General features: G+C 52.9%; 2 protein-coding genes across 2 annotated transcripts; both read left to right on the forward strand.

Annotated features, from left to right (window-relative positions):
- The first annotated feature begins 3,194 nt into the window (after window positions 1-3,194).
- Window positions 3,195-6,066, forward strand: MADCAM1 (mucosal vascular addressin cell adhesion molecule 1). Its single transcript, XM_031948266.1, has 5 exons — window positions 3,195-3,333; window positions 3,771-4,049; window positions 4,598-4,924; window positions 5,255-5,707; window positions 5,811-6,066. The coding sequence occupies exons 1-5, from the start codon at window positions 3,252-3,254 to the stop codon at window positions 5,951-5,953; spliced, it is 1,284 nt and encodes a 427-aa protein (XP_031804126.1). The 5' UTR covers window positions 3,195-3,251; the 3' UTR covers window positions 5,954-6,066.
- Window positions 6,067-10,981: 4,915 nt separating this feature from the next.
- TPGS1 (tubulin polyglutamylase complex subunit 1) lies at window positions 10,982-16,078 on the forward strand. The gene is made up of 2 exons (XM_003760869.4): window positions 10,982-11,859; window positions 14,904-16,078. The coding sequence occupies exons 1-2, from the start codon at window positions 11,426-11,428 to the stop codon at window positions 15,430-15,432; spliced, it is 963 nt and encodes a 320-aa protein (XP_003760917.3). The 5' UTR covers window positions 10,982-11,425; the 3' UTR covers window positions 15,433-16,078.
- The last annotated feature ends 2,828 nt before the right edge of the window (window positions 16,079-18,906 follow it).

The following is an 18,906-nucleotide window of genomic DNA, read 5'->3' on the forward strand; positions in this document are numbered from 1 at the left end:
CTTCCTCCTAGGAACAATGGCAGTGGAGCATGGTGGAAAGAGTCCTTTCTTGGAGCTAGAGGGTATGGGTGGGCATCTGAGGTGAGCTACTTTATTACCTGTGTGACTGTGGCAAAGTCACTTCCCTCTCTGCTTCGTTCCTCAATTCTAAAATGAAGGATTGGACATGATGTGCTCTAAAGCGCTTTGGGGTTTTAGATGCCATGATCCTGTGAGGAAGTAGGGAAATATTTTGGGATGGTACAAAGGAACTCTGCCTGGGAATCAAAAAAATCCAGAATATCAGAGCTGGCAGAGACCCTAAAGGCAAGTTGAGGCCCAGAGAAATAGTTTGTCCAAGGAGATACCTCCCGACTTGCCGGCCAGGACTCTTTCAGCTCTCACTGTTGCCATCCCCACCCCAGATCCCCTTCGCGACTTCAGGCTTCACCTTCTTGGCTACCCATCTCACTGCTTTCAGTAAGACACGATCCTATTTTGGAGTTTTTCTGATGGCAGACTCGGCAATGCCCCAAGTTCTTAGGGTCTCTTGGAGGAGGAAGGGGCAGTTGGTTGCCAGAGCCTTGGAAGTGGAAATTTAGATCTGACTTAGCTAGGAAATTAAAGAGGGAAGTAACCCATTAATCACCACACTCAGTCTTTGCCTCAGAGCCAGAGATAAGATGGGTGTGTTAGAAGCAAAAATAAACAGAGAGGTTTGGGGTTAAGGGTCCAGCTTCCCGGGGAAGAGCCCCAGCCCCTGAGCTTGCTCTGCTGGGATGTGCCCAGGGCTTTTGCCTATTCATCATTACCCCTTCTGACCTTCACCTTCTGCGTGGCTTCCTGTTTAGCCTTTACTGGAACTGAAAAGGACTCAGGGAGGAATAAAGGGGAGAGAAGAATGAGGTGGCTTGAGAGGGATGCAGGAAAATGGAAAACCTTACCCCGCCCCATTGGACAGCAGAGGAAAGTTGCCCATCTCCAGCAATGCTGATAGAACAACTCAGAGCAGAATCTCGCCCCAGAGAACTTCAGAGCTGAAGGAAGGGAACAGATGGGGAGGGGAAGTAGAAAGAATGGGGGCTTGGGAAGTTAAGGAAGGCCTGGGTTTGAAGCTCAGCTGTTTTTGAATCTGTCCCTTCCCATAATCTCAGACCTGAAAGAGGCCTCAGAGTCAACAGATTAATTAAATGTCCAATAAGTCCGGCTATCTTGCAGGTGTTGTGCTGGTGACACAAAGAGAAAATCTAAACAGCTCTTGCCTCCCAAGAAGTTTACATTCTTTAATATATAGATATAGATATAGATAGATAAATTTATAGATAAATAGAAATATAGATATAGATATAGATATACAAGTACAGAAGTAGCTATCTTCTATAATGATAGCTAGCATTAAGGAGTGATTTACAAATATCACATCTGACGCTCATGACAATCACTCTAGAAGGCAGGTGCCCCATGACCCCTGTTTTACAGATAAGAAAACTGAGGCAGACAGAGGTAAAGCATCGTTCCTGAAACACGGCACCCACAACCGAATGCAATAATTCTTTCAAGGCAGTTAGGTGGCACAGCAGATAGAGTGCTGTGTGACTTTTGAGCAAGACATTTAACTTTGCCTAATTTCCTCATCTGTAAAATGGAGATCATAATAGCACGCATCTCCAAGCTTGCTTTGAGGATCAGAGGAGATAATATTTGTAAAAAGCCCTTAGCCCTGTGTCTAGTACATGGTAGGGACCCTATAAATGCTTCTTCCTTTCCCTTTCTCCTTCCTCTTTGTCATCTGATGCGGGCAGAGGACATCATTTCTTTTATCCTGGACACCCTGTCGATGTAGCCTTAGATGGTAGTAGTTTTAAGGGCTGCCATTTTCCCTGGACTTTGAAATGAGGGGGTTGAGTTAAATGATTTCTAAAGCTCTTTCTGGTGCTCGCGCTCCAGGACATGTAGATGTCAGAGTGGAAAGGGACCCTAGGTAGGACACAGCCTTCCTTTTACAGAAGGGGAAACTGAGGCCCAGAGTAGGAGAGAGCCTTGCCCCAAATGGCCCAGCAAGTCCTGCAGCTATCTCCCAGAAGCTTGTCCACATCAGGCCCAGTCTTACCCTCGTGGTCACTTGAGGACGGGAGATGAGGAGATAGGAATCTTAAGGCTGGGGAAGGATGCCAAATAAGGATCAAGTGGGGAAGAGGGAGCAGAGCTTTATCTAAAGGTCCCCTGAGCAGGAAGGAGCAATTTCTGGAGCCCGGCTTAGAAGGTAAAAGGGGGAGGCTGGGCCTAAAACCACCTCCAGGCTCCTGGGAGACAGATGGGGAATTCCAGACACTCGGCTGAAAAGCCTTGACGTGAGCAGATTATCGGTGACCCTCGGTCTTATCACCTTTTCCAAACTTGGCTTCTCACACGGTCCCTGAAAACTTCCAGTAAGGGGAAGAGAAGCTGGGGGGTCTCCAGCGGGTCAAATTCCCAGAAGCCTTCAGCCCCTGTGTGACTAACTTCTGGGAATTTGACCCGCTAGAGACCCCCCAAAATTGCGCCATCTCCCCCATCACAGGATCAGTGGCCTCAGAGACTGGTGATTTTAGCATCTTCATTTAACAGATGAGAAAACGAGGACCTCTGGGAGGAAGTGGCTGGCTGGGGTGCACAGGTAGTGAGCATCCACGCGGGACCACAGAAGCCAGGCTTTTCCCAGGGCTGCTCCATGAAGGGGAGGAAGGACCTTCGGTGGAGCCTCTGGGTGGCCGCTCTGGGAAGGAGACCCCTACGGCCCTCTTACCCTGGCCCTGACCCTGTAGCAGCCCTGCGTGGGCACAGAGTGGATGGCTCTGGGGGGGGGCCGCCGGAAAGGCATCCCCACCACCACGAGGGGGCTCAGGGATGTCTCTGGAGCCAGCTCTGGTTGGTCTCAGGAACCAGGCTTCCCTCCCTCTGGCTCCCAAAGGATGCTCTCCTTTGGAAAGGAATCAACCTATCCAACTCTCCCCCACACCCTCATGCATAGATGGGCTACTCCAGGGCAGGACTCATCAGTCCCTCCTTAACTTGGCGCTGCTTCAGCCCCCCTTCCGGGACCCATCTGGACGCTGCAGAGTCCGTCTTGGGCAGAGAGAAATCCCCTCTGGAAATCCTCCAGGGTCTAATGAAGGAGGAGGAGGCGGGGTCAGCCTGACTCTACTTAAGGGGGGTCTCCAGGAGGGGCTCGGAAAGAGAAAGGAAAAAGGAGCCCGGCTGCTGGGAGGTGACGGCCTCTGAGGGCGAGAGCTATGAATGAAGCAGCCCTCCCTGTCCCCCTCACCCTGCTAGTCCTCCTCCTCTTCCTCCTCCTCCAAGGCCAGAGCAGCTGGGGTAAGTTCCCTGTCCCCTGACCCATCCCACAGGCCCTCCCAGGAAGGCTGAGGGTCTCGGTGTCCCCCAGGCTCCATCTCTGACGGGCCTTGTGGGGAAGGGCCACGGAGGAGCTGGGGAGGAACGCTGGGCTCCAATCTCAGCTCTGCTGCTTACTGACCCGGAGCCAGTCACATGCTCTCTGCCCTTCTGGGCTTCCTCATCTGTAAAAAGAGGGGTGAACTAGACTGGTCTCTGGATCCCCCTCTGGTCCTTGATCCTCGATCCTGTCACTCCCCCCTCTGGTCTCAGGTTCTCATCTGAAAAATCAGGGTCAGTTAGATCAGTGCACAAACTCATCCACCGTGGCTGAGCCCAGAGCAGGACATGGGCTGCCCCCGGGGGCCCCCTGCCCCCCCCCCCCCCGCCCAAAGCCCCCTCCTCCCTGCTCTCCGCAGGGGCGCCGAGGGAAGGCGAGAACCCCCTGCGGATCACGCCCGCGTGGCCCGTGGTCCCGGCCGGAGGCTCCATCAAGCTGAACTGCTCTCTGACCTGCTCCAAGGAGGCGACCGTGCAGTGGAAGGGGCTGGACACCAGCCTGGGCCACGTCTCCTCCGTGCCGGGTCTCAGCGTCCTGACCATCCCCGAGGCCACACTCTCCATGGCGGGGAGGAAGGTGTGCATCAGCACCTGCCAGGACACCACCTACCAGGACTCGGTGGAGCTGCTGGTGTACGGTAAGCCCGGCCTTGGCCCCGGTTACCCAGCCGCCTCCTTTCTGAGCCTCAGTTTTCCCCTCTGTAAAATGGGAGGAGGCATCCGGCCTCGGACCTTCTCCGGCTGTTGGCAGGACCAGGGAAGACATGAGGAAATGCTGCTTTATTGCTAACGAGCCAGGCAGAGAGACAGGAGACCCCCTGGGTGAGGGCAGAGCCGGGCTGGACCCCTTCCCTTTTCTGGGCCTCAGTTTCCATATCTGTAAAATGAGACGGCTAAGGCTGGTTGGTGTATTTTGGCCCTTCCAGTTCTGGTGTTCCATGATTTATGAGACAGGCAGAGGCTGAGAGAAAAGAAATCAAAGAGAAACAGAAAAATAGGGATTAAGGCGAGTGAGTGAGAGGGGTAGCTACATGTACCACAGAGCGCAGAGAGCTCAAATCTGACCCTTGGGACCCTGAACAAGTCCCTTAACCCCAATTGCCTCATACACAGCCCCCAAAAATGAGTGGCGGGAGACAGAGACCCCAGTCCCCGCCCTCATTAACCTCGCGTCTGGCTCTTTCAGCCTTTCCCGACAAAGTGGAAGTGTCCCCGAGCATCCTGGTCCCTGGGCAAGGGGCCACCCTGGTCTGCTCGGCCCGAGAGGTCTCCCCTTACGACAAGCTGAACTTCACATGGTATCGGGGCGATGAGAAGCTGGAGGGCCTGTGGGCCCTGGACGACGACCTGGGGCCTGAGCAGGAAGCGGAGACCGGGGAGGAGCTGGAGGTGTTCTGGGTCACAAAACGCTGGGTCCTGCCCGCAGAGCTGGTGACCCTCGGACCCGAGTTCCGCTGCCTGGTAGAGATGGATCTGGGGCATCAGGCTCTCAGCCACAGCCGGGCCATAGCTGGTGAGCGCCAGGCCGGGCCCTCAGACTCCTCCTCCAAAGGGCCCACCCGGCTTGCTTCGCCTTGCTCCCCAAATGTCCACCCCCCACGATCCCCCTGGTTCTGGACGCTCCTGAATTTCCACTTACAACAATATCTGTCTGACCTGATTTGAGACCCTTAGGGTGGAACAATGTCTCCTTCCTTCCTCTCTTCCTTCCCTCCAGGAGACCCATGTCCCATTTCTCTTGGTGGGGGGCTGGGGAGGAAGTAGCCACTCATTAGGCCTGGGGGAGGGATGCTGAAGAGGAGCCTCCTTCCCTAAAGCCTCCCGACCCCTTTTCCTCCCCCAGTTACTTCCAGGATGACATCCCCAGCACCCAGCACCCTTCTGCCAACCACCACCACTGTGGGGCCGGCTCCGCCCTCCTCAGTTGCCTCTACGGTACAAGGTTATAGCTCTGGGCCCCCTGACCCCACAGCTTCCTCCCTGACGCGGGGCCCCGGGTCTTCACTGCCCCTCACTTCAAACCCCAGCTCCGGCGATCCTTGCCTCCCCAAAATATTCCTGTCCCCGGTGCCAGGGGCCGGTGGGGGGACCTTGGAGCTGACGTGCCAGGCGTGTGAACCTGGGACGTCTGTGCACTGGATTCGGGCTCCGGGAAGGCTGGCAGACTACCAGGGAGAGGAGGCAGGGGCCCGGGCTACCCTAATCCTGCATCCAGGGCCCCGGAACTGGGGCATGTACCAGTGCCAAGTGGAACCTGGGAGCCAAAAGACTAGTTGTTACCTAGACAAGGAGCTCTGTGAGTGAGGGGTGGCCCGGCGGGGCCCTGGGGGGTGGGCCGGGGAGCCATGCCGGGAGAGGCTGGGGGCCTCCCCCCTCACGGACCCCGTCTCCTTCCGCAGTGCCCGAGATGGATGGCGGGAACAGCTCAGCGGCCCTCTGGACAGGCGGCGGCCTGCTGGGCTTGATCCTTGTGGCCTTTGTGGCTTACCGCCTGTGGAGGTGGCTCAGGGCCCAGGGCACCCCAGAGGCCGCCCGGCCCTGAACGCGTGCGCTCTGCCTCAGCCTGGCCAAACCTACGGCCCTCCTTCCCACCGGCTCCAGGGCCGGTGATCCCTGCTCCCTGCGAGGGCCGCCGTGAACGGGGCGAGCCCCCAGGGCCTGCCACTGGACAAAGGGGAAGGGCCAGAGGGCCCTGGGAGCTGGTGACTCCACCAAGGGGGCTTCCTCACGGCTGGGCAAGGACAGGTTGGGGAGGCCCTCTCCCCACAACAGCCCCTCACCACAGCTGGCTCTTCTTTGGGGGGTCACCCCAAGAACCCTTCTAATAAAGAGCTCATCTGTCTGTGGAGCTGCTGCTTCTGCTGACTGACTCGTGCAGGGGAGGGCCGTCAGCACAGGTCCTGAGCTGGAACCAGACCATCAGAAGCAGCTGGGTCCGAGGGATCACTCAGCTCCCCACGCAATAGCTGGGAGGAGCCAGGGATGCAGAGGAGAGGGCACCGGCCCTGAGGTCAGGAGGACCGAATTCAAATCTGGTCTCAGACACAACACCTGCTGGCTGTATGACCCTGGGCAACTCACTTAACCCCAACTGCCTGGAGGGCAGGAGAGGGGAGCTGGCTCTGGAATAAGAGAACCTGGGTTCAAATGCTGTTTCTGGCAATTAGCTGTGTGAATTGGGTAGTCCCCGCACTTAGCTGGTGCAGTCGATAAAGCAATAAAGACCTGAGTGCAAATGTAGCCTCAGACGCTTACTGTGTGATCCTGGACTGTCTGCCTCAGTTTCCTCATCTGTAAAGTAGGGATAATAGTAGCATCAAACTTTTATTGTGAGGATCAGATACCTGTAAAGTGCTCAGCATAACTTGGCACACAGCAGGCATTTAACAAATCCCTTTTCTTCTTTCCCTGAGCCTCAGTTTCCTTATCTGTAAAATGAGGGTTAAACCGGATGGCCTCTGAAGTCCCTTCCAGCTCTAGATCCCACAGTCCCCGACAGCTCAACCAGCCTGTCTGCACAATCCTGAGCGCGAGGGCTAACACCCCCTAGTCCCTGCCCAGCAGGATGTTCCATTGTAGGGGGCTGGAAGCACAAGGGGGTTTAAATACAGACTAACCGGGGGTGGAGGCCTCCCACTGGGTCTCAACAGTGCTTGGAAGGAAGCTTCCTCAAATCTCTCCCCATTCTAATCCATCCTGCAGAAAGCTACCAAAGCGCTTCTGGGGCCACAGGCAGAGCCCCTGTAGTGATGTGGTCCCCTCTGCTCTTGGGGAAGGGGGCCTGGAGACAGACAGGAGGTGGGGAGGCTGATAAGGGAATGATTGGAAAAATGTCAAGGATTTCAGGCAGGACTGGGACTCCACAGAGGAGGTAAAAACGGCCAAAACGTGACCACGGATTGGATGTGGAGGTTACAGAGCAGGAACCGTCATGGCCAACTCTCGAGGGCTCACACTCGGCTAACAAGTTGGAAAGTGGGGCCCTTGATGGAAACTTGAGGTTAGGAAAAGGGGGAGCGTTTGGGACTCCCAGGGGCCCCAGGCAGAGACGAGGGCAGATCAGAGGCCTGGGGGACTGCATGGGGTGAGCTAAGGCTTGGATCAGCAAATCCAAAACTCCAGGATGGAGCAGCCGCCTTCCTCCTCTTTACTCGAGCCCGGCCTAAGCCAGCATTGGAGGAAGGGTCAGGAGGAAAGTCAGAGAGGCCCAAAAGAAGTTAGTTGGGATAGAAACTCAGCATCAGAAGTACCCAAAACATGGCAAGCTGTGGGAGCTTCCTAGTGCCCCAAAGGAAAGGAAGGTTTTCTCATTAGTGGAGTCCTTTTTAAACCAAATGTTTATTGATTTCTTTTAGCTTTATTATTACCTACATTTCCCAGTCCCCACCTCCACCCCTGCCTGGAGAGCCATCCTTTAAATAAAGAATTAAAATTGAAGAATAAATAAAATAACTCAAATTAACCAAAATGATCCCATAAATCTGGAGTTCTATGCGGCGCTCTACACCCGTGCTCCCCCATCTCAGCAAAGATGTCTTCTTATCTCTCTTCTTGGGGGCCTAAAGGGATGACTATATATATAGTCATTTGATATGCAAGGTAGAACATATGTATCCCAAGGTACTTGCAAAAGAACTGGAGTAGGAGCCTTCAGCTGGCTGGAGAGAGCCAGAGTTCCAGGCTAGAGAGACTATGGGAGACCTACTCTTTGGTCATTCAATCTGACTTCATTTTGAGGAGAAGTCGTCTTGCCCATGGGCACCTGCTCACCAGGAGACCATTACTCCCCAAAATGAGGACGTCAGATTGAATGACCATATGTTATTCCTGAACTCCTGGTCAGGGTTAAAGTAGGAGAGACATTTCTCTACTCACTTCTTCTAAGAATGATTAGAAGTCATTTCCTACTTTTCCTGCCCCCCTCCTCTCCCAAACTTACTGGCTATAATCACTCATGTAAGTTTAGGTTGACAAAACAATCTGCAACAACCAGGGCAGCTGGGTGTCACAGTGGATGGAGCACCAGCCCTGAAGACTGACAAATCTGACACTTAAACACTTCCTAGCTGGGTGACCCTGGTCAAGTCACTTAACCCTAATTGCAAAAAAAAAAAAAAAATATATATATATATATATATAGCAACAAGCCCTCAGGATCAGGTGCAGAAAACTTGAGCTAAATTTCTGAAGTAATGGCTGCTCCCTTTGAGGTTCCCCAAATGCTAAAATTCTGTGGGGATCTCAGGAAGCCCTCACTATCAGGTAAGCTAGGTGACCTGCAATCTTAGAAATCCCCCTACTTTGAGAAGGAAACCTCCACTGTTGTCAGAAATGAACCAGTCTGAGGGGGACAACAGAAATTCCCTCCAACGGGGTCATCGAAACAGGGTGTCCCCGCAGTCCGGAAATGTTTAGGGGGCTAAGAACAGGGTCCCTAAGCCACAATCTCAGAGACTGGGGATAAATCCCTGAAAGAGTATACTCCCATTCCAAACTGAAACAGAAACCCTGGAAGAATTAACTATTTCATGCCAGTGTAATCACTATTAAGTGGCCAGCAATGTGCTAAGTTTTCAAAGAAAGGCAAAGAACAGTCCCTGTTCTGACAGAACCCCCGTCTAATGCAGGAGATGACATGAATCTACTAATGTACAAATAAGATGGTGGGAACAGCCAACAGAGGGAAGGCACTCAAATTAAGGAAGATCAGGAAAGGCTTCCTATAGAAGAGGGGTTCTGTTCAAGGAACTGTAAGGAAGTCTCACTGGATCAGAGTTATGGGCTAGGTAGGGGTAGGGTGGAGCTCTCTAAGAAGACTGTAAAGGTTGATGGGAGGCAGAGGCTGATCATGAAGGATTTTCCACATCAGACAGGGTTTTATATTTGATTCTGGAGATGGCAGAAAACCACTGGAACTTATTGATCATGGAGGCATCCGGGGAACTTTTGGTCAGAACTTCTTTTAGGAAGATCACTTTTGCAGGAAGATAAACTAGAGTGGGAATAGACCTGAAGCAGGGAGACCAGCCAGCAGGCTATGTAGGGCAAACAGACCAAACCTGAGGTGATAAGGTGATGAGGCTGTAAACAGTGGTGGCAATGTCAGGAGAGTTAGGGGTGTAGAAGGGAAATGTTCTGAAGGTAACATCGGATTGGATTGGATATGTGGGGTAGTAAGAAGAGAATGGTGAGTCCAAGGATGACCCCTGGATTTCAAGCCTGGGCGAGTGAGGCTCATGCTACCCTGGACAGTCATAGGGCAGAGGGGAAGAGGGGAGGGTTTGGAGGGAAAGATTATGACTTTTCAGACATGCTGATTTTGAGGTGCCTATTGTTCAAGATGATCAAAAAGCAACTAAATATATTCAAGAATGGAGATCAATGAGACAGTAACCTCTAAGCCAGATAAGTAGACTTGAGAATCATCAGCATAGATGATAATTGAATCCATGGGAACTGATTTTACCAAATGAAATAGTACAGAGGGAAAAGAGAAGAGGGCCTAAGACCAGATACTCCTGAGAAACACCCATCATGGATGTGACCTGGATAAAGGTCCAGCAAAAACCTGAGAAGGAACAACCTGATTGAAAGAAACAGGAATGAGCAGTGTCACAAACACCTGAAGGGAACAGGGCTATGGGTCATGGGCAGGACCAAAAGCTGCAAAGAGGTCAAAAAGGTTAAGGGTTGAGAAATGAATGTTGGCAGCTGAGACCATCAGTAACTGAGAAGAGAACAGTTTTGTCAAATGAAGACAAAAATCAGATTTTAAAGAGTTAAGAGAATGAGAGGAAAAGTGGAGGCATCTGTCCTACAGATGTATTTTCTTTAGTCACAAAAGGGAGGGAAGATAAATGAGGGGGTTTCGAGGATGAAGGCACTGTTGTCATTTTGGTAGGCAGTAGGGAAGCAGCCAGGAGAGAAAAAAAGAGGCTGAAAAGAAGGGGGAAAGTGGGAATGATAAGCAGGGCAATCTGCTCACGGAGACAAATGGAGTGTGATCACTTCCCACCACCTCTAGGACTGATTCCAGCCAAAATTCACTTTTTCCCTGACCTTTGTCCCAGAGTATTGCCATCCCTGTAGCTTTCCAGATAAAGATGCCCTTTCCTGACCACCCCTCTCCTGGGCATGGGAAGTCCTAGTCAGAGCGGGGGCTGCCTTTGTATTCTCAGGGCTTGGCGCTGAGTGGGCACTTATTGCCCACAGTTGGAACAGTAGCTGGCTGAGAAGGCGCCCTCAAAGTTTTCTTCCGTGTTTGCCACTGGGTCTCTGTTTATGTTCCAGGACAAAGCTTCCCCCTCAGACCTGGGGCTGTTTTCCCCTCACAAATGGGGCTCTCAGAAGGCAGACACCGAGTCTATCCCCCATATTGGGGGCTTCTTGGGGGAAAGTGGCCTTTCCCTCCTAACTCAAACGTGAGGGGCAGCGGTTTCAGCAAATACGGGGCTCCCGCAGGTAGGGTCTGCTTCCAGTCACGTCTGAGATGGACGTTCTCGGAGAACTCCGGTCCACGCCTCTGAGTGGGAACACAAAATCTCGGACTCTAGGGCACCCCCTGCATCCAGTCTTCCAGGGCAGAGTCGTGACCAGCCTCAGGTCGGGGGCAACAAGAGGGAGCTGAACAATTTTTTAAAAGGGTAATAATAAAATAAACAAAACACAAACAAATGTTCTGGGGCGGTTTCAACCAGGTCAGTTTCAACCAGGTCAGTTTCAACCAGGTCAATTTCAAAACTGGGAGTCAGAAGTAGGAGGCGCAAGTAGCACGCGTCCCTGGCAACCAGGAGCAGCTGTTGCTAAGGGGCGTGCCTTTTGCCCACATTCAAGATGGAGTGGCGACAGCGTCATAACAGGAACAGCTTTCCCCAACGAGCCTGTAGGCTAGCCTGGCAGAGGTCATCCTTGGGGCCCAGGCCCCAGAGCCCCCACCTCGCTGGAGAGGATTTAAATAAAAGGCAGTATCTCCGTTAATATCCAAGCTATTTGAAGCCTCCTTTAGACCTAAAGCATGGGCGACGATGATGCTGCCAGCAGCCAACATGGCTGGAGCACCGTTTCCTGCACCGCCCCGTGCCAAGATGGTGGTACTTCCGGTTCTGGGCGGCCCGCAGGGAAGATGGCGGAGAAGCGGCGGCCCACGGCGCCGGTGGCTGGGACTTCGGAGGCTCGGCGGGCGAGCCCGGCACGGGGCCTGGCTACCGAAAGCGAGGAGGAGTTCCTGCGGCAGGCCGGGGTGACGGCTATGCTTCGCGCGGCGCTGCTCAAGGTGCTGGAAGCGCGACCCGATGAGCCGCTCCCCTTCCTGGCGCACTACTTCGACAACCTGGGCCTGCGCTCGCCCGCCAACGGCGGCGCCGGGGAGCCTCCGGGCCTGCTTCTCCTGCAGCAGCAGCGCATCGGCCGCGCCTTGTGGCACCTACGCCTGGCTCACCACTCCCAGAGGTGCGGGGGCCCGGGTCGGGCGGGCCAGCCGACCGACGGACCCACCAGACAGCTGGGCCGCAGCCTTCGTAAACTACAAGTCCCAGCGTCCTTTCGTGCGCCGCGGGGGGCATGCTGGGAATCGTAGTCTCTGACATAGACACGTACACACTCCTTAACCCCCATCCTCTTTCGGGTGTGGGCGGCGCACTGCATGTTGGGCCTTGTAGTCTTCTGCCGAGGCGTGGCGATCCACCTTAAGACTCCCAGACTAAATTTAGAACCTAGAACCTAGGATTTCAAAACCGGGAGGCACCTTGCTCGCCTGTTTTAGTCTAAGCCTTTCGTTGTGCGTGGGACTTCGAGCGAGGGTCTCCTGTGACAGGAGGGCCCCAGAAAAAAGGGGTGGGGAGCCAGTATGGGAGTGGGGGAAGGGACTCCTAGGCGGAGCAGCCCGGTTCTAGCCGGAGCGGTCATTTCCCTCTCCCGGACTACTCCGTTTCCTCCTTAGTTAGTAGAGATAATTAGATTTGCCTCGTCCCGATTAATGCGAGTAACTTCCCATTCAGCGCCTCGGGGAGGTCTCCCCTACTCGCATCCGCTTTCGTTTTCCTCCGTCTGTAAAAGCACAGAATTGAACCCGGGTCACTTAGAGCAACCCCGGGCTCGGCGGCTTCGGCAGCCGTGGGCCCGGAGGCGTTGAGTGACTACCGCCGAGTCACCAGCAGGGGGCGGCGCAGCCGGAGAGTTCCCGGCCTGAGCCCCTCCCCGTCTCACTGTCCTGATTCCAGCCACGTTGGGGCGGTACTAGAACCAGACGCTGGGTGGGGCTCCAGGTTTTTTTTTTTTTTTTTTTAACAGTTTGCCCTTAAAACCAGGAGGATAATTTTGCACTGGGGAAGAAAGTCCGGTTTTTATTGTCTCCCTTTTATTATTTTATGGTCCAATCAGCGCTGTTGTGTATTCCGGGACAGCCTCTCCACCTCCGGCTGCGCTGGGCCCCGGGGGTCCCACTCGCACGCCCCCTTCCCTTCCTTCCTTCCTTATCCAGCCTAGAAGAGGGGGCAGGGGAGGGCATTCCCAGAGGCACCCCTCCCTCCTCTCTGGACGCTGCCTCCGCACCCATAAGGCGGGGCCAGACAGTGGGAACAGGCACCGACCCGAGTTCTGATCTCTGCTTGCCCCTGACTTGCTGGGTCACCTTGAGCGGACCTGCTCCCTTTTCTGAGCCTCTGAGGTCCCTTCCAGCATATCCTATATATGCTTTGCAAGGAAGTGTACCAGACACAGGACATACAGAAAGAAAATGACTCAATTCCTGACCCCAAGGGGCTCTGGGAGGTGGGGAGGAAGCACCATGTTTCATGAGCAAAGATAAATTTGACATTAGGAATGGCGGGGACAAAGGAAAAACCAGACAAAGTGCTTTAGTACTAGGAGAGGATCTTGGGGAGGCAGGAAGCTAGGGAAAGAAATGACCCTTGTGTATGATACACAGCCAGAGCAAATCCCAGGGGCTAGAGAACCGGGTTCTGAGAGCAGCTGGTCGCCCAGGCCCAGTTAACTGGGAACACAGTGGGGCCATTTTATAAACTAGAGCTGGAAAGAAGGTCTGGAGCTACAGGCCAGAGAGTGCTGGGTTGGGGGGCTTAGATTTTATTCTCCAGGCAATAGGGAGCCGTAAGGGGAGTAAGAGTCAAACTCGTACTAGAAGGCCTTGGGATTGAAGAGGAGAGAGTCTGGGGGCTAGCCCGCTGTTGAAGTGATCCAAGTAAAGGGTGTTGAGGGGTCGCGCTCCCAAGTAAAGGAAGAGATGTCATGGAACTGCTGCTGAGTATCAATGCCTGATAGCTCAGGAGCTTTGGGAGAAGGCAGAGGCACAGATCCCTTCAGGCTTTGAATCCCAGTCACTGAAAGGATGCTGGGGGATGGTGAGGAGCTTTAGGTATAGAGGAAAAAACAGGCAGTCTGGTTTCAAAGGCTGAGGGTCCTGTCTGTCACTTAAGTACTGGTGATTTTAGAAGTCACTTCCGTCTTGGGAGTCCAACTTCCCTGATCCCTTCTAGCTGTAAATCTCTGGTCTCCTGAGTAGTTCAGTTTTTAGGATGTTTGATACGCTAAAAGGCCATTCAAGTGGAGAGACGTGGGACTGTGCAGGGAAGAGCTGATAACTAAATATAGACTTACTAGTCATGCATGGGCAAGGAAGGGATGGTGAATGGGAGGAGATTACTGAATAGAGAATGGGGGAAAGATAGCAATGAAAACAAGATTTTAAATAGAAGCATCTTTGAGGCTAAAAAAAGAGAGGAACCGCTGTTATTTAGAGGTCTCTTCTAATTCATCACTTTATGATTGCATCTTTTTTCTACCTCCTCCCACCAATCTCATGATTTACCCTTCAGGCTCTTTGTGAGCAAAGAAAATGCCATGGCAGGGAATCCTCAGCCCTTTTTTGGTCCAAAAGAACTCTGGGAGGGAGACATGGGAAGATGGCAGGGGTGGATGTAGGGAGCGAATATAGGTGCACAGGGCCCCACCTCCACTGGCTGCCACCAGCCCTTTTTTGCTTTCCCAAGTTGGGGCGACTTAGCCAAATTGTGGAAGAGCATATGAGGAGAGGAATCCCCTAGGGGCAAAGACAAAGAGTATGGTGGTTTGTGAGCCTCCTGTCCCAGCTGGCTGGTGAGGTTGGAGGCTGGCTAGAGGCCCTGCAATCTGAGCAGACCACAGGACCCCCAGGCAGCCCCTGGATGGATTAAGGTAGGACCCAGTCCTGAACTGAGGGTGCTCTCAGCCTGAAGAGGGGGTACAGAGGACATGCAAGAATAGGACATTTAAAAAAACAAAACACAACCCATTGGCTGGCACAGGAGGAACTCCAGAGCTCTCCTGAGTGCTGAGGGAGGGTGGTGCACACTGGGGGGACGTGGGCGGCTGGGTTGATCTGTGGCAGCTCCCAGGAGGAAGAGTGGGGGTTCTGGACTAGACACAGAGTCCAGGGAGCTCTGGCACAGAGGGAGGCAGGAGGGCAAGAGTCACACGTGGTCCTTCCCATCCCACAGGACGGCCTTCAACAACAACGTCAGCGTGGCCTACGAGTGCCTGAGTGCCAGCGGCCGGAAGAAGAGGCCGGGCCTGGATGGGCGCACCTACAGTGAGCTGCTGAAGCGCATCTGCAGAGACGGGGAGGCCCCTGAGGAGATCGTGTCCCCCCTCCTGCGAAAGATCCAGTGCCGGGACCACGAGGCCGTCCCCTTTGACATCTTCCGCTACGGCATGCTCACCTGCTTTGTGCTTCTGGAGTTCGTGTCTCGGGCAGATGCGCTCTACGAGGTCCTGGATGACTCGGGACAGGCTGACCGCCGAGTGTGCCAGGCGGTGCTAGACACCCTGGAGGGGGCCCTGTTGGCAGGGGACTTTGAAGCTCCCAGCCGCTACCTGGAGGCCGGCTCTCAGCTGGGCCCCGACTGCCTCGCCCTGGCCATGGACCGGGCCCTGCTGGCCCGCAAGCCCAACTCGTCCATGCTGAGGGACGAGTTCCTAGAGAAAGCTGCTACCCTGTTTATTGCCAAGGTTAGGCCCGTGGGCTAACCCAAAGCTGCCAAGCCTTTCAGGGATCAACCTGGCCCAAGATACGGGTTGGGACAGTGGGCACCAATGGGCAAGGCTACCCCATCCTTCCTTTTGGCCCCTGCCTCTACTCTGTCCTCAGATACCTCATTCCTTTCCCTGACCCCTTGCTGGGAAAGGCCCTCTGGCTGGCTTGGGAATTCCTAGGAGGAAGGGACAGGGCCTGGGCTGCTGGCAGCTCAGATTGCTCAGGTTCTCCCAAAAGAAAGTGCCATGGCATACTGGGAATGCCAGGAAACCTGACAGACTCAAGATCAACTCTTTCTCAGCCTCACTTCTCCTTGGGGACTGCCTTGGGGAGATAGCACCCTCTCTCTAGTTTTCCATCCCAGCCCCTGAAAAGCCTCCCCCCAGGTGAGAAGCAGAGTCCAGGTAGTTTGCCATAAGGAAAAGGGGTCAGGTCCTGAGGTTACTTTCTGGGTTGAAATTGGGAAATAGAACTCCCCAATCTGCCCATCACTCCATACAGCTTAGCATTGAGGCCTGATTTTCCCCAGCTTCCACCTGTGGCTTTCCCCTGCCTCCTCTCTGCTCCTTGGGCTGGGGCTCCCATTTGTTCCACGCTTCCATCTTCACTCAAAGTAATAAATTCTTTGTAACCTCTGTCCACGACTGTCTCTGTGGATGAGTTCAAGGCAGCTTTTCCTGTCCACCTTCAGTGTCAGCTGGTTGGGACAGAAGCATCCTGTCCCCATCTTCCTTAAGCAGACATCACTCAGTCCCAGGCAGGGCCTTTTATCAGGCCTGTAATTCCTCGAACTCCATCCTCTGACCTGAGGTGAGAAATGCTGACTTGGGCCCCCTATACAAGGTGACCTTAACTAATGCTTGGTAATGGCTGAGAGGGGAACCAGACCACTAGCCTTCCTCAGCTCTCTCCTCCTCCTCAGATACCTGTGTTCAAGGCTCACCCATGGAAGCTGAGAGCAAGTGGGGCTTGAGAGTCAGGGATCCACCAGTCCTTCCCTCTCATGACCCCTGAGCTCCTGGAGAAAGCCATGAAATGGTAACAACATAACAGATTCAGGTTTGACCTTTGCTGGGCCCTAGGTCACCAGGAGCCAGGTGTCCCACACAGGTAGGGACTCTGAGATGACCTCACCTCCCGTCGGCAGGGGCTGGGAGCTCCTTCATCACTGCCTCCTCAGTCCCCATTCCCTCCTCCATCCCTCCTGTCTCCAAAGGAGGCTAATCCTTCTACCTATTCCCCAGTTCCCAGTCTCCTCCCGCCTCCAGTAACCCTACTCCATAAAGAATGCCGGCTCTCTTTGCAGTGTTCCATCTCTTCTCCAATGGGAGCATGTGCTTAGTTCTGCCCTAGCCATCATAACAAAACTCTCCATCAGCCCACAGCTCTACAGTCTGTGGGAGCTGAGGACCCGGGGTCAGAGATGTGACCCGCTTCTTGTGCCCATTTCCCATTCCTATTTCCATCTGATAAACCAGCAACTCGCTGTGTAGGGAAACCTGATCCAGCCAAAAAAAAAGAACTCAAAAACATCTAAATGGAGCTCACTGAAGGATAGCCACAACCAGCCCAGAATGGGGACAGACTTAAACAGCGGGCTACTCTAGATAAGGGACATGGGCTTTCACAAAGAATCTGGTTTTCAGCTTTATTGGTATTTATTGGTAAATATGGTATTTACATCATCCCCTTTTCTAAATACCCTTCCCTGCCTTCATCCCCAGCCTCAATAAGCCAACCCTTGCAACAAAGAATAAAAAAGGCGATGCAGAACAGCCTCTCAAAGCTAACCAAGCTGTCAGCCTAGGGTACAGACAGGCAGGGACCATGTACAGCCATAGTCCTTCCCCTCTACACAATGCATAAAAGGTGGTTTTCTGAGCATGCTGGTCAGTCCAGGCCATTTTGGTGGGACAGATGGTACGGAGAAAGACTCCAGCTTTGATGTTCACTGGTGAAGAGCATTTTTTCCCCTCAAAACGCATAACTCGGAGATCAAAGACAAGGACTGTTGGATTCAGGTTGGGACACCTGGCCTCGGGCTGGGGTCCCTGTGACTGCTTGTCTCCAGGTGCCTGAAACTCGGGGGCCTCCGTGTCCGTGTCATGACTGTGCCCCCTCCAGTTATATTGTCCCCTTGGGATTAAGAGACAGGAACGAGAAGGACCCTCTTGATAGTTCAAGAACAGAGCCAATAGCAAAAAGTAAAAGTCCTCTTAAACATATAAGGCTGCTAGGGAGTGCCATAGCTGGACCTGCAGTCAGGAAGTGCTTCTTCCTGAGTTCAAATCCAGCCTCAGACACTTCCTAGCAATAGGAATCTAGGCAATTCACGCCATTCTTTTTGCCTGTTAACTCATCTGTAAAATGAGCTACATAAGGAAATGGCCTCTCAATATCCTTGCTAAGACAAACCCAAAAGGGGCCACAAAGAGCCGGACACAACTGAACAAAACATAAGGGGGAACAAATTTTATCTTTTTTTTTTTTTTTTTTTTTTTTTTTTTTTTTTTTAACAAAAGTGTGTGTAGAAGGAACTTCCACATCAGCAAAAGAGCTCTTTGAGTGAATATAGGCTAGCCATCAATCTGAAAGAATTAAGTCCTACTGTGTGCCAGGCACTAAGAATGCAAAGACAAAAATTAAACACCCTTTGCCCTCGCGTTTTTACACTCAGTCAGGGGAGATGTGTATTTAGACAAGAGACACAAAAAAGTAAATGTGGGAGATGGTGGGGGTGGAATGGGAATCAAGAAAAGCTTCCCAGAAGGTGGTGTTCAAACTAAGTCTTTTTTTTTTTTTTTTTTTTTAATAGCCTTTTATTTACAGGATTTATACATGGGTAACTTTACAGCATTAACAATTGCCAAACCTCTTGTTCCAATTTTTCACCTCTTACCCCCCCCACCCCCTCCCCTAGATGGCAGGATGACCAGTAGATCAAACTAAGTCTTAAAGGATTTTGAGGATCCAAGGTGAGGAGGCCCTGCTTGTCAGAGGCTAGAGCCAAGTCATGGAGATAAGACATGAAGCTCTCAGTGTATGAGGGCCAGCGAGAAGGCCAAACTGACTGGCCTGCAGAATTTGTGAAGGGGAGTAGAGGATGACAAGGCTGGAAAGGCAGGGGCTGAAGTCAGGTGAGGGGTTTTAAGTTCTAGACAAAGGATTTCATTGTTTATTTTCCAGGCAGTTAGGGAATCACTAAAACCAGGGAATGACATACTCCTGTGCTTTAGGAAAATCATGTTGGCAGTTGGATGGAGCATAAGTTAGAGACCTGCAGTTAGGAGGCTATGGATGATTTAGTGGGGTAGAACAGAGCAATGGTTAGATGTGGGAAATTCTATCCAGGTAAAAACAAGATCTGGCAACTGAATGAACAAATGGTGTGAGGGAGAGTGAAGAATAGATGATGCCAGTGTTGTAAAACATGGGTGAGGGGAAGGTGCTGACACCCTCAACAACAG

Source organism: Sarcophilus harrisii, chromosome 1 (assembly GCF_902635505.1).
Source record: "Sarcophilus harrisii chromosome 1, mSarHar1.11, whole genome shotgun sequence".
NCBI classification, from domain to species: Eukaryota; Metazoa; Chordata; class Mammalia; order Dasyuromorphia; family Dasyuridae; genus Sarcophilus; species Sarcophilus harrisii.

Excerpts from the sequence above, each read along its gene's own strand:
- TPGS1 (XM_003760869.4), top strand. The coding sequence starts at position 11,426 with ATGGGCGACGATGATGCTGCCAGCAGCCAACATGGCTGGAGCACCGTT. Across the intron at positions 11,860-14,903 it reads CTGGCTCACCACTCCCAGAG|GACGGCCTTCAACAACAACG; the intron begins GTGCGGGGGCCC and ends CCCATCCCACAG.
- MADCAM1 (XM_031948266.1), top strand. The coding sequence starts at position 3,252 with ATGAATGAAGCAGCCCTCCCTGTCCCCCTCACCCTGCTAGTCCTCCTC. Across the intron at positions 4,050-4,597 it reads GGTGGAGCTGCTGGTGTACG|CCTTTCCCGACAAAGTGGAA; the intron begins GTAAGCCCGGCC and ends TGGCTCTTTCAG. Across the intron at positions 5,708-5,810 it reads TTACCTAGACAAGGAGCTCT|TGCCCGAGATGGATGGCGGG; the intron begins GTGAGTGAGGGG and ends CTCCTTCCGCAG.